This window comes from Pteronotus mesoamericanus, unplaced genomic scaffold (genome assembly GCF_021234165.1).
Source record: "Pteronotus mesoamericanus isolate MK-2021 breed Mesoamerican mustached bat unplaced genomic scaffold, CSHL_Meso_final contig_182, whole genome shotgun sequence".
Lineage (NCBI taxonomy): Eukaryota > Metazoa > Chordata > Mammalia > Chiroptera > Mormoopidae > Pteronotus > Pteronotus mesoamericanus.
In genome coordinates, this window is record NW_026555078.1 from 2,305,772 (window position 1) to 2,318,986 (window position 13,215).

The 13,215-nt window shown below is 42.3% G+C and overlaps 1 protein-coding gene across 2 annotated transcripts in view; it reads left to right on the forward strand.

Annotated features, from left to right (window-relative positions):
* The window catches only part of ATG2B (autophagy related 2B), a 61,349-nt gene that overhangs the window by 5,405 nt on the left and 42,729 nt on the right, over positions 1 to 13,215 (forward strand). For both annotated transcript variants that reach the window (XM_054567062.1, XM_054567063.1), the window contains exons 2-7: positions 3,726 to 3,888; positions 5,718 to 5,870; positions 6,324 to 6,426; positions 7,722 to 7,884; positions 8,651 to 8,830; positions 12,447 to 12,543. In XM_054567062.1, coding sequence (XP_054423037.1) covers positions 3,726 to 3,888; positions 5,718 to 5,870; positions 6,324 to 6,426; positions 7,722 to 7,884; positions 8,651 to 8,830; positions 12,447 to 12,543 — 859 coding nt within the window. The remainder of the gene's footprint in view (positions 1 to 3,725; positions 3,889 to 5,717; positions 5,871 to 6,323; positions 6,427 to 7,721; positions 7,885 to 8,650; positions 8,831 to 12,446; positions 12,544 to 13,215) is intronic.

The following is a 13,215-nucleotide window of genomic DNA, read 5'->3' on the forward strand; positions in this document are numbered from 1 at the left end:
ATTATGAGTTTAGCACATGATTTTACTTAGTCTCCTGCAAAATCTTCCATTGTGAAAATATGTTTCTCTTTTGTAATTTTGTTTCTGCAGTGACTAATTGAAGACCTTTTTTAAGTTACCTAATTTTTCTGATCCTCAGTTTGCCATACATGTAAAAGGGGTGCAAAAATACCTAATTCAAGGGCTAGTTTGAAGAGTTAATGTAATAATGTAGGTATAAAATAGTATAGTGTGGCGTCCTGTATGTAGCAAGTGCTAATTATATGGTACTCGGCCTAAGTCAGTTCTTGCTCAATTTTATCTCTATTTAAATTCTGATGCCTTAGTTTAAACTAATAAGGATATATTCTTAGTTCTGTGGTACTTATTCAAGAGAAACATAAGACGTAATATTGGCCTTCCTTCCCACTGTCAAGCACACCTCGATACCCTAATAGCGCTCATCATTGTGCTGGGCAGGCGCTGTGGGAGACAAAGGACAATGGTCAGCGTTTGCCAGGTGTTTACTCAGGATCAGGAACTTGCTTGGTAGCTTGACTTGTTCACAACCACCTTATGAAACAGGTACTTTCCTTATATTGAGTTGAGGAAACTGAGACTCAGATGTTAAAGAACTTGTTCAGAGCTGCCTCGCTAGTAAGACACTGAGCTAGGACCTGAATACATGCTGTGTTTTAAGGCAATGTTCTTTAAACATGTTTGCCCGATTTTCTCTTAAAATTTTTTGAAAAATGACTGTATTCCTTGTACATTGAAAAACCACCTTAAATTTTTTTCATTGTAAGTGTAAATAGATATAGAGAATAACTTTTGTTGTATTGTAAATATGGATGTAAAAATACAGGGTTTTTTTTTTGCCCAGTAGGATCAAATTCCCACCTTTATATATTTGAAAATTTTGAACATGCTCTTCACTTATAGTTGGAAACTTAACACTGTATCTTTTTCCCATTGAATTCATTTATCCATCCTATTTCTTCAAAATTTTATCATTATTTTATACCTAAGCCTTTTATGGATCATGCTATCACTTTTGACAATATATAACTAAATTGAAATTGATTATATTTAAAATTTTTCTTTTACCATTAAGCTTTCCTTTGTTTTAAGTAAATATTTTATAGCACAACATTTTAATTCCTTTAATGATTTCTTCACTGTTTGTTTGTTTGTTTTTTAGTGGTTTCCTTAGAGGTTGTTCTAGGGCTTATCATATTGATCTAAACCGATCAGTATCTCCTTCAGATAATCATTAAGCTTTGTGTTAACATTCTTCCTCTGGATTGTGTTATTATATTATAAGTGTGCAGTTGATCAAAACAATAAAAATACTTTATGCATTTGAATAGTTAAACATAGAAACTTCTATTGGAATGCATTTCTTTCTTTTAAAAAAATAATTATTTAAATAAAGATTTTATTTATTTCTAGAGAGAGTGAAAGAGAGGGAGAAAGGGAGAGAAACACCAATGTGTGGTCGCCTCTCATGCACCGCCCCCCTGGGGTTCTGGCCTGCAACCAAGGCATGTGCCGTACTGGGAATTGAACCAGCAGCCCTTTGATTTGCAAACTGGAGCTCAATCCACCAAACCACACCAGTCAGGGCTGAAATGCATTTGTTAATGATACGAATAGGTTGTTTCCTCCTCTTTCCTGATTAGCTCATGCTTATAGGCAAATATACTTACAACTAGACTTTAATAGGGCTCAGCATAAAGCTTATTCTAAATTTTAAAAATAGTTACAAGCTTGAGATACGCTGATGTCATAAGTAGATGAGAATTGAAGGGATTTTGCAGTAGCAATATCACTTAGTTCTTTGAATTTCTTTAAATGCTATATTAAAAATATGTATAATAAGATAGGGAAAGAACAGAAAACTTATTGCTGGAGATTTTTATACCCTAGGTAGTGTGTATGGGAGGATTCAGGAGGGTTAAAAGACAGGTCCTTTTTTTTTGGCTAAGTGGGAGAAGGGAGATTATACAAAAGGATATGGGAATATGAGAAAGGAGACCCAAGATGACGCCACTATTTTAAGTCCATTTAGGGGAAGAATGTATTTAGAGATTGAGGATATGAGTGTTTGTGCCACACCCATGTACTTTTTAGAAAGTCCGTAGGGTTACAAGAACACCATCATGAAGAAATCCTTCAGGTAGTGACCTCTGGTAAAACATGAGCCTGTCTCAGTCTCTCACTCAGTGCTTGGCATTAGGCTTGTAGACAAAGAGTTACGACTCTGCCTTTATGCAATATGGCGTCCCGGACGGAAGCACCCTACCTATGAACTGGCATTTAATTACTCTTGTTATATTAATTTAAAAAGTACAGTATCTGCCGAAAATGCACTTAATTATTCTGCCAACTGCATTTACGTGCATTCTGTCTTCTGCGATAGTCTGGTTTGCCTCGCCCTCCCCTGAAATTTCCCTCAGCGGCATCACCAGCACCCTGAATATCACTGGATCCAGTGGACATGAAAAATCTGTGACTCCTTGTTAGCTGTCGCCGCATTCGGCCATTCTCTTCCTTCGTATTGTCTTTCCATGATTTTCTGGGACGTAATGCTTACTTAATTTTCCTTCTTTCTGTTTTTTCGCAGGTTTCCCTTTCTTAATCCATTTCTTAAATACTGGCGTTTATCAGGGTTCTTTCCCAGGCCCCTTGTTGTTTTACTCTCCGCAAGTGGCCAGGGGTTGTCTCTCCTCACCCCCGGGCTTCCTTTACCCTCTGTGTTCATAATGCCCTTGTTTACCTCCAGCCCCCTGACTCTCCTGAGCTCTAGACCGGAATTTCCAGCTGCTTCCTAGATGGCGCCATCTAGATGTCTGCTCAGATGTGCTCTTTGGGGCCGAGCACCCCATCTTCCCCCTGACCAGCTTTTCCAGGTTCCCCGGCTCTGTGAATGGGGCGACTGCCTGGGCAGCTGCGCAAGGCAGCCTCTGGGAGACCCTTTTCATTCCTTCTTCTCTTTACCGCTCACGATGCCAGTTAACTTTGCTTGCTAAAATGTTACAAAAGCCATCCGCTTCTGTTTGCCGAACCCACTTCTCTAGCTTCTCTCACTGTAACGACCGTCTGCCTGAGATTTGCTTTCCTCCAGTACCCGCCCTACCTGGCTGCAGGAGGCGCCGCTCTGAGTTCAGGCCCCACTGTGGGGCCGTGGCTTAAAGCCATTCAGTGGCTCCCCCTGGCCCTTGAGATGAATTTCAGACTCGTTAGCATGAGTTACAAGGCTCTTTGGATTCCACTGGCCCTTACCTGTGCAGCCTTATGTCTGGCTCATCACTCTGGCCTGGCACTCAAGCTAAAGCAGCTTCTCTCTTCAGATACTCTTATATCTTAGATATGTGTGCTTGTGCTCTCTGACCTCTGCCTTTTTGTTTGTTTGTTTGTTTGTTTGACTCCTTCCCTGTGCCTTGGTATCTGCCTGGGCGTTTGCCTGGTTAGCTCCTCAGCCTTCCGGCCTCAGCTCTAAATGGCACTTCCTCGGCAGGCCTGCCCTGGGTCTCCAGGTTAGGTTCTTTCCATGCTCCACGAGCACAGGGCTGTCTCGCACAAAGGTAAGCTGCCTGTGGAAGCTTAGTGAGGAATCCTCCAACGAGGTCTCTGCTTCCTTTATCCCCTGCCCCGACACACATCGGAGCATGCTCAGCACCTTTGAATAAGTTAACCGTCTGAAGTTCTCGTGATTCCAAGTTGCATCTGGTTTTTCCCTTTAGTGTCTCAATGAGATCCTGGAGTCAGCCGATGCGCCTTTAGAAGTCACGGAAGGATTCATACAGTCGATTTCCCTGTCAGTTCCATGGGGCTCCTTGCTGCAGGATAACTGCGCACTGGAAGTGAAAGGGCTGGAAATGGTCTTCCGACCTAGACCTCGCCTAGGTGGGTGTATCATGTGTTCCTGATTGTTTTATTTTTTTAGATTGGGGAAGTAACCTAATTGCATTAAATTCAGTATTTAATTTATTACTTTGAATTGCATTTGTGAGATAGGTAAACTGTTAGGATTTGGGTCTTTATAGGGTGTGAGATTGTAGCGTTAGTGTTATTTCTCTCCCTATTTACACAGATGGTGGCTTAATGGTTCCCAATGTTCTACTGTATTTTAAAGATTCAAAATATTGTGCCACAAAGCAAGAAAGTGCTCAAATATTGATGGAGAAATGTTCAAAGGACAAAGGACTGGGCTTGAAGGGGCTCCCATTGGCCAAACCTGGGAAAGCTTGAGTATCAAAAAGAATAAAGACAATAGAGGATTATAACACTAAAAAAAAACCAACCCCAAACGCCCTAAGTCCATACTATACAAATAAATACATAAATATTTAAGGGGGACAGGGAGAGGGAAAGCTCTTCATTGTAGTAGAATACCTACTTACAAACATAATAAAAAGATAGAATTCACTGTTTTTTTTGGCCATGACAGTAAATGTTGTTACAGAACAGAATCATCAACAAATGCTAATACCATTTGGTGAAGGGTTGTTGAGGAGCTTAACATCTAGACAGTACCAAATTATCTCCCACTGATTACCTATTATTTACAAGGGAAAAAGTTTCTTTTACAGTGGAGAAAATTGACAGTCACCACCATAAATAACCACATGATCAAACTTAACCTCATCAGTAATGGGTCACACTGACTTGTGTGTCTCGATGTGATCAGCGGAGAAGGACCCACATTAGTTACATACTTACTGTTCCTGCTAAAAGTACTTAATCTGAATCACATCATAAAGCAGCAGTCAGACAAATCCAAAATAAGGGAGATTTTATAAACTAAATGGTTGGTACTGTTAAAAAATGTCAATGTCGTGGAAGATAAGAAGAATGGAGGAACTGGTCTAAGACATGAGTAACTAATTGCAGTATAAAATCGTGTTCTACTTGTTTGTTTGTTTATTGTTGTGAAGCGTGTTGTAGGGGTAGCTGGGGCAATTTGGGTATCGAGGAATGTAAGCGACCATCGTGTCAGCGTTCTGTCTCTGGGGTGTCTTTTGCAGGAGCATGTTCTCGGTCTTAGCAATTACCTGCTGAGGCATTCAGGAGTGAGGGCTGTGATGTCCACAGTTTACCTTCGCGTAGTTCAGCAAAAGCGTGAGAGTGTATGTGTGTGTGCGTGCGTGCGTGTGTGTGCGTGTGTGTGTAATCTTGATGACTGTAGGTGAAGGGTGTGCAGGTGTTCATTGTACAGTTCTTTCATCTCTTTCATAGGATTGGCTAAGTGGGAGAAAACTTTGAGAGGGGAAAGCTTTGAAGTTGTAGTAATTGCTTACAAGTCTATGTGTGTGATAGTTTTAATTACACATATGATATTTTCTCATTTACTGACACATACAAGTATATAGTGCTTCTTGCATGCCAGATACTATTCTTAGTGCTTTACAAATATTATCCTCACTATAACTCTTTGAAATACTTGTTGAATGAATACATGAACTAATATTTGGCAGATATATATCATGTAATCAGAGCACATGTCTCTGGACTTTTTTCTGTGACCTGTTATTTTTATTTTCCCATCTCAGTCATTATAACGTGATGTTTAAATCTCAAGGGTAATTTGTAGAATATTGTATCCCTGGGTAATACTCTGATGCTAAATATCTTGTGGAGGATTAAGAATTTATCGGTTTGAAATGTGTTATTTTAAGAAGTAGCTTTGTAGTAACTATGAAAAATCATGTAGGATTAATCTGTATCTTCTGCAGCAACTGGTTCTGAGCCTATGTATTGGTCAAGTTTCATGACCAGCAGTATGCAGCTGGCAAAAGAATGTCTTAGCCAGAAACTCACAGACGAGCAAGGAGAAGGATCCCAGCCTTTTGAAGGACTTGAAAAGTTCGCTGAAACCATTGAAACAGGTTTGGTATTACCGAGTATTTAAAATAAATTGATATTGTACTTGGTACCTGTATTTATAGTACGCCTTGTATAAGGAAAAGCCATTAGAGTGATTTTTAAATGAACTGTTCTCACTTCAGAACTTTAGAATGGAGGTTCTTTAAGTATTGTATTCAGTTTCATTTCATGTTCTTGGGTCACCTGGGATCTGCTTGGTTTCCTTTATTGAGCTTAGCCCTGGGACCGAGCCCGCAGGAGGGCGGGGCAATGCCCTGGCTGTCTATTGAGGTGTCACGTGGGGAACGCGCCCAGCAAAGCAGAGCGTTTATCCCAGAACTCAGGAGGATGGGATTGTTAAGGAAAGGAATCGGATCCCATTTTATTTTACAAGTTTATATTAAACTAATTCAGTATTCTTTCATTTAAAGTTTTTATGTATGTCTCTGATGTTGATGGTTCCTTGTTTACTCTAGTGCTAAGAAGAGTAAAAGTCACTTTTTTAGACACTGTCTTGAGGATTGAACATGTGCCAGAAAATTCCAAAACTGGAACTGCACTTGAAATTCGAATAGAAAGGTAAGACTTTTTATAGCTGAAAAAAAATGACCCTATACTATTCATTTATGAATAACAAAAGTCTAACTCTGGCATTAGATTTCAGAATTAGATTAGATTTCAGACCCTATGCTATTCATTTATGAATAACAAAAGTCTAACTCTGGCATTAGGAGCAATGATATTAAAATAATCTATTGCATAATTTCAGAGTAAAGTGCTGTCCTCCAAGTTGTGTTCTGAATCCATTAGTGAAAACTTAAAACATCATCTGGGGTAGAATTATATATACTACTATGTTGAATTCAAAGTAAGTAATTCTCTTTTTGGTTACTACCAAATCAAAACAAGGAATATTCAAGCGCCACTGTGCGTAAGGCACTCCTGTTGGGGTTAGCGGACGCTATTTAGGCAGCGTGTCTCCTTAACTGGAGCTGCACATTTGCTGCTTTGGTGAGAGAGGCTGAAACTACTGTTTTCTTCGAGGATTCTATGAGGGCATCGTAAGGTCAACATTTGCAGTCGTGATTTATGTGAGAAATCACTTTTGGTTTTCAGTGTATGCCCAGTCGGAGCACCTGGAAATAGCGTTCAGCCAGGGATTGACCTCCACGTTCCCTCTTGGCTGTTGATTGGAGTTCGTGATTGCTCCCCTGTGTCTGGGTGCCCTGTGAACCGCTGACCGAAACCAGCAGAGTGACGGGCGCACACTGAGCGCCGGAGACTTTGTATAGGGATCTGTGGGGGACCTTTGCGCAATCTTAAGCAGATGTGTTACGGTTTCTGTCTTTTCATTACATGTTCCTATTAGGGGAACAGTTATTATTAACAGATCTTTGAAATTATGTTGCATTACCTGAAATAATATGGTAAAAAAATCTAAAATCTCATGCATGTAGAAACACTTTCCACTGATTAAACTGAAGATCAGTCAAGAATTTATAGCATAGTCATGAGAACTCAAGAAATGTCACTTACATCAGGCTTCTGACTTGGAGACAAATGCCGCCTCGCTGGCATCCAGAGATGTTTGGCGGGGGAGCAGGGGTTGTTTTTCTCGCAGCCAGCTTGAGGAAGTTGTTGGCTTTCCCCCTCAAATTTAGGAGCCGCGTAAAGTTTCCTCTCCTGGGGGTACGGTCTCATGAAATATTTACTGTAGTAAAGTGTGGTAATGCTGGCCCATGTTCTAGGCATATTCAAAGGTGCTGACACTTGAAAAATCCCTTCAACTTAAAAACCTGCGTGCATTTCTTATCATTGCAAGTAGGTTCTCTGAGGAGTTCTATGCAAACGCCCTTTTTCCTGCTAACTTTCAGAACTGTGTACTGTGATGAGACTGCGGACGAGTCTTCAGGAATTAACGTGCATCAGCCCACAGCCTTCGCTCGCAAGTTGCTTCAGCTCTCTGGAGTCTCTCTCTTCTGGGATGAGTTTTCTGCGTCAGCAAAGTCTTCCCCAGTGTGTTCAACTGCACCAGCGGTAGGAAAAACAAAACAGAAAAACCAATACTAAATCACAGATTTTGAAAAGGTTTAAATGAGAGCTATTACATTTTGCTAGGATATATAATGTGTTAATAAGTTTCCATCTGATCTGGAAGTTAACACAAATATTTAGTGATGGGGACATATTTCAGAGAATTTAAAACATTCACATTTATAATTAATGTCTTTCCTTTTTGCTGTGTATTAATTTGATAGAGGAACATTACCTTTTGTGTGTTGGAGAGAAATGGTATATTAACATCTAATGTCCTTATACAATAAACACAGGAAATCAAGCAGGATTCACATTTACCTAACATAGTGATTGTATAGCTGAACATTTATCTTACAAACTGTATCTTTTAAAAAGTATATAATTAGGGAGTCCTTTATTAATTCCTTCTTTGAGTAGAGAATCCTTTTATGTATCAAAATCAGTTATTCTATAATCTATCATTTTATGTTATTTCAAAAATCAGATTCTCTTAATTATAGAACATCTATTAAGTTTTCTTATTACTGTAATTTGAACAGATGTTGCACTCTTTTTCATAAAGTCCTTTCCCATTATTTGTCTCCATTACCAAGGTACTGTGCTAACATACAACTGTGTTTCATACTAGCTATAAGACACCAGTTTATCTGTTGCAACATAGTACAGTGTCACATGTCAAATATTTTATTCTTCTTAAGTTGACATTTGTATTTTGCTTTTTGATTTATTTACAGTAACGTACTTCATTCTTATTGCATTATTGTAGGAAACTGAGCCAAAGCTGTCACCCAGCTGGAATCCTAAAATTATTTATGAGCCACACCCACAGCTAACCAGAAGTTTACCAGAGGTAGCGCCCTCTGACCCAGTGCAGATCGGAGGGCTGATGGGCAGACTGGAGTTGAGTCTCATGCTGAAACAGAATGAAGTACTTCCGGGAGCTAAGGTAAATGTTTGTTTTATTCCCTGTCGTGAAAAATGAAATAAAACTACCAGTGTTCTTTAATTTGTGCATTGAGCCCCTGATGGTCACAGTAGCTCAGCCTGAAATGCGGGACCCGATGCCTGGAGTCAGCGTTGGCCCTTGGCCGGCCGGCCAGCGCGGAGGCCGCAGGATGCCCGTGCCCTCGGCCGGCCAGTGTGGCGAGGCCACAGGGTGCCCAGGCCCTGTGGCCGCAGCTCGGGGCTCAGAGTTGCCTCCTGCACCCGCTTTCCTGCCTCCTGCAGCTCCAAACGCTCCTTAGCTCTGATACCTAGGAGTGTGCCATCAAAGAGCATTGCTCTAGCATCACACAGTGAAGTTTAAAGGAGGAGAGATTTGGAAAGCAAACTGGCTGAAGATGTTTAATTATATATAAGGATATCCACCGTAAGTGTATTTTTAACCAAGTGACCATTTTTATAGTTGTATAATATTTATGAAAAGAGATTGATTTTTTTCGTGATGTCTTACAGCTTTCTGAAGACTCTATAAAGGCAATTGTACTTGTTTCTTAGGGGACAATACTGAGCATCCTGTTGGAGAATCAGGAAACGGACATTTATTCAGTCAGTTAAACATGTTTGTCAAGCGTTATTTTCAGACTTGGGAGTGAATTTCCTGTACACTCTGTAAAATGTAGTCTCCATGGTGAAGATGCTGGGACCTGTTCACGTGCGCGTTCACTGGCCTCCCTGGCCCCGGGGGCCTGAGGGAGCGCTGTGTGCCAGGCTCTGGCCGGCCTGGGGGGGCCGACGTGAGCCCGCGCAGTCTTGGCCCGCTAACGAGAGAGACGCTGTGCGGGGTGGCAGTCGCTGTGGGACCACCGGCGAGGCAGCCCCCGGGGGCCTGTGAACGCACGTGGGAAGCTTTTCAGAGGGTTGAAGGCTCCTGGAAGCCCTTCCGTCGTCGGCTGGAGCACCCGACTGGGGCTGGAGGAGGGGAAGGAGGTAGTTAGAAAGACAGCATTCCTGTTAGTGATCGTCCCCTCGGCCATTTGTTGACTGCTGTGTCCATGGTACAACTCCTCTCCCCCGGCCTTAAGCCCCTCCTTATTAACCAGCTGGAGCGGGGCTGCGGCGGGGAGCTGTGGGGAAGCCCTGTGGGGACTCCCGGAGCGGACTCGGGCCTGAGGCCGCCTGGGACACGGCGGCGGCCATGCCTTGGGCGGGCGCTTGCTCTTCCTCCGGGAAGGAGGAGCCACCGCAGTAGCTTCTGTGGTTCCGTTTTGATCAAGTACAGATGGTCCTCAGCATTGGTATGTGTGATATCTGTGCTAACCCAAAGTTTTGCACATTATTTATTGGCCTGTATAAGTGCCTTATAGATGTTCCTTTTGGACACCTGTGTGTGAGGTGACAGGTGAACATCGGGAACTCTGGCGTGGTGCCATTGTCTGCCAGCCAGTGTTTAATGTTTGGAGATGTTACTATCCCTGCCTACATGTTAATTTTTATGCGATAGTTTGAATATTTGAGTGTATTTTGTTCTTCTTTAATGAAAAGGAGTACTAAATGGAAAAATAAAAGTTTTAGGTATCAGCATAGAAAAACATAGGTCTCATAAGCTCACTACAGCACCGACAGAGATGGCACGACATGTTAGGTCTTCGGTCTCTTTTGGATGTTCGTTAGACCTACGTCTTCAAACTGTGGGTTCAGAATGTCATGGAAGATTCCATGTTTTTTTAGTTCTCTGAGACTAGTCTTCCCCTAAAAAAGAGTGTAAATCTGGTGTTCCACATACTCCGTTTTAGCATGTTTTCAAACATGCATTATGTATGAAACAGTGGACTGCCTCTGCTGAATTTACAGCCATTTTTGTTTCAGTTACCATGTTACACTGATTTGGAAATTTATTTTAGTGTTAGTTTATTATAGTTGTAATGTGTTTTCAATGCTAAGAAATAAAAACCCAATTTTTAAATTTGGCATATACTCAGAGGTTTTCCCACTGTCCCCAGCTCTAACTCCTTGGTGATTTACAGCCTGTGATGTGAGCGGTCAGTAAGGAGCCCTGTAAAACAAGTCCCTGTTGACATAAAAAGCATTCAGACCTGTAGGGAATTTTTCAGAGTTTATCTGAGCCCAAACAGATGACAGCTTCTGGGAAGGAAGGTGTCCAGTGCTTCCAAGAGTGACAGTTTTGTTGTTTCCTTTGTGCATTTGAGATTGAGGGGACCTGAGGGCGGGAGAAAGTGAGGCAGGGGTTGGCTCACAGGAGCGGTGGCGTGGTTACGCTCTCTCAGGAACCAGGGTCTGTGGCTGGGGAGCAACGGCCCACCGTGACCGGCCCCGTTAGGGACTTACGATCCGATCCGTGCAGCCTGTGAGTCCACCCTCCGGCAGTTGTCCATAATGCGTGTTCTTTGGGTTAGTTGTAATTTTGATCTGAGCCTCCTTTCTGTAGAGGCCCTTTCTGTCCATACCTCCGGGGACAGGCGGGAGAGCAGTGCCGGGGAGAAGTGGGGGCTGTCTGTCTGCGTCCGCACGGGGTGCCATCCTGGCCCTGGGTCTGCCAGGGAGCATTGTGCAGATCCCGCGATCTCTGTGAGCCTGGCTTGTCACCTGTAAAGCAGCAACAGCACTCGGAGGCGGAGGAAGTAGGATAAAGACGCTCGGCATGGGCCCTGATGCTCAAAAACAGTGAGGAGGAGGAGGAGGGGAGTTGGAGAATTTTAGGTTCGATGGTGGAAGTCTCTTGAAGTCACTGTGTCATTTATTTTATTTATGTTTCTAGAATCAGAAGAAATTTGTTTTTCTCTTGGGGAAGGTGCCATTTTTTATATATAAATGTTTTATTGACAGAATTCTTTTAAAGTTGCAGTAGGAGTCAGTGTGAGCATCAGAATGGAAAAGAGGGGAATGAAAAGTACAGCAGGCCTCCTCCGCTCTTTAGAACCTGATGTACGGGGCAGCGTAATTGATCTCTTTCCAGGATGTACTCCGCAGAAGCAGGGTGAGGGTGGGATGGGGCTTGTCTTTCCGCGAGACGGAACGCACAGAGCTGGAACGCACAGAGCCGGAGAGGAGAAGGCGGTGCCCGGGAGCACGGCTCAGGGGGCAGTGTGGCCGTGGTGCTCGCACGCCAGGCTGAGCTGAGGGTGGGCTTTATGGCCCACGGGGCGGGCGCGCCGGGAGGGGCACTCCGTGGGGGAGAACAGGGCTTACGTGCTCCGCTAGGGAGTGGTATCCGTGGGCAAGCTTAGGAGAGCCAGGTTTATTTGCCATTGGTTTAAAGTAAGCTTTAAGGATTATGATTTGAGTCTTTTGCAATCATGATAGGGATGAATATTCTGCCGCTGCTATCTTAATATTCTCTCTTGGAGAATGTTTCTTAAGACCTCCTCGGAAACCTTCAGTACCCAGGAGACGTAAACAGACAGGAAAGTGTGACATTGGACTTGGCAGCACAGCCTCTCTCAGGAGGCTTTTCCATCTGTGAATTAGCAGAGAGAATCTTAGCTGAAGGAATTCAAGACTAAAAAATCAGTACTCATCTCAGTGTGTTAAATATACCGGGATTTGTGGTGATGAAATTATGAAGGTGTTTATCCTGAATGTCCTTTTCTTTTTCTTTGAAGTTGGATATTGATGGACAGATAGACTCTATTCATCTATTCCTGTCTCCAAGACAGGTCCACTTGCTTTTGGATATGTTAGCGGCTATTGCTGGACCAGGCAAGTATAACTCTGTTATTACTATTTTTAATTCTTTAATACTTTTTAGTTAAAATATATAACATACATAGGGGACATTTTGTTACAGAGGAATATGTGAAATTAAAGATGTATCGTAAATAGGAATCCTAAATATTTAAATTTGATTGGATCTTTGAAATTGTGTTACCATGGCACAAATTAGCATTCAGATTATTTATGGCACTTTAATTGTTTCAAAATTGTCTGGCTGACATCCTTGGTTGGGATAGCACTTTATATAACTGAGAAAGGATAACTCTTTAACATAGTAAGTAGCGCACATCTTTTAATGACTTACCTATCAAAGAAGATGTTTGTGATTTCTAGCTTTGTGCCTGAAGTTACTGCTTAGATTGCTGATTAATGTTGAAACAGTGGTGGCTTAGTGGTGACAGTGGCATTTCATTGCTGTGGTATTAAGATCATTGTGAAATGGGGTTGGTAATGAAAGAACAAAAGATCTATCCCCGTAAGAAGAGTTGAATTTCTTATTTTTTCTTCAAAGTTTGATTTACCTATTTTTAGAGAGAGGGAAAGGGAGGAAGAAAGAGAGGGAGAGAAACATTAATCAGCTGCCTCTTGCGCGCCCCCTACTGGGGACCTGGCCCGTAACCCAGGCTGTGCCCTGACCAGGAACCAAACCTGTGACCT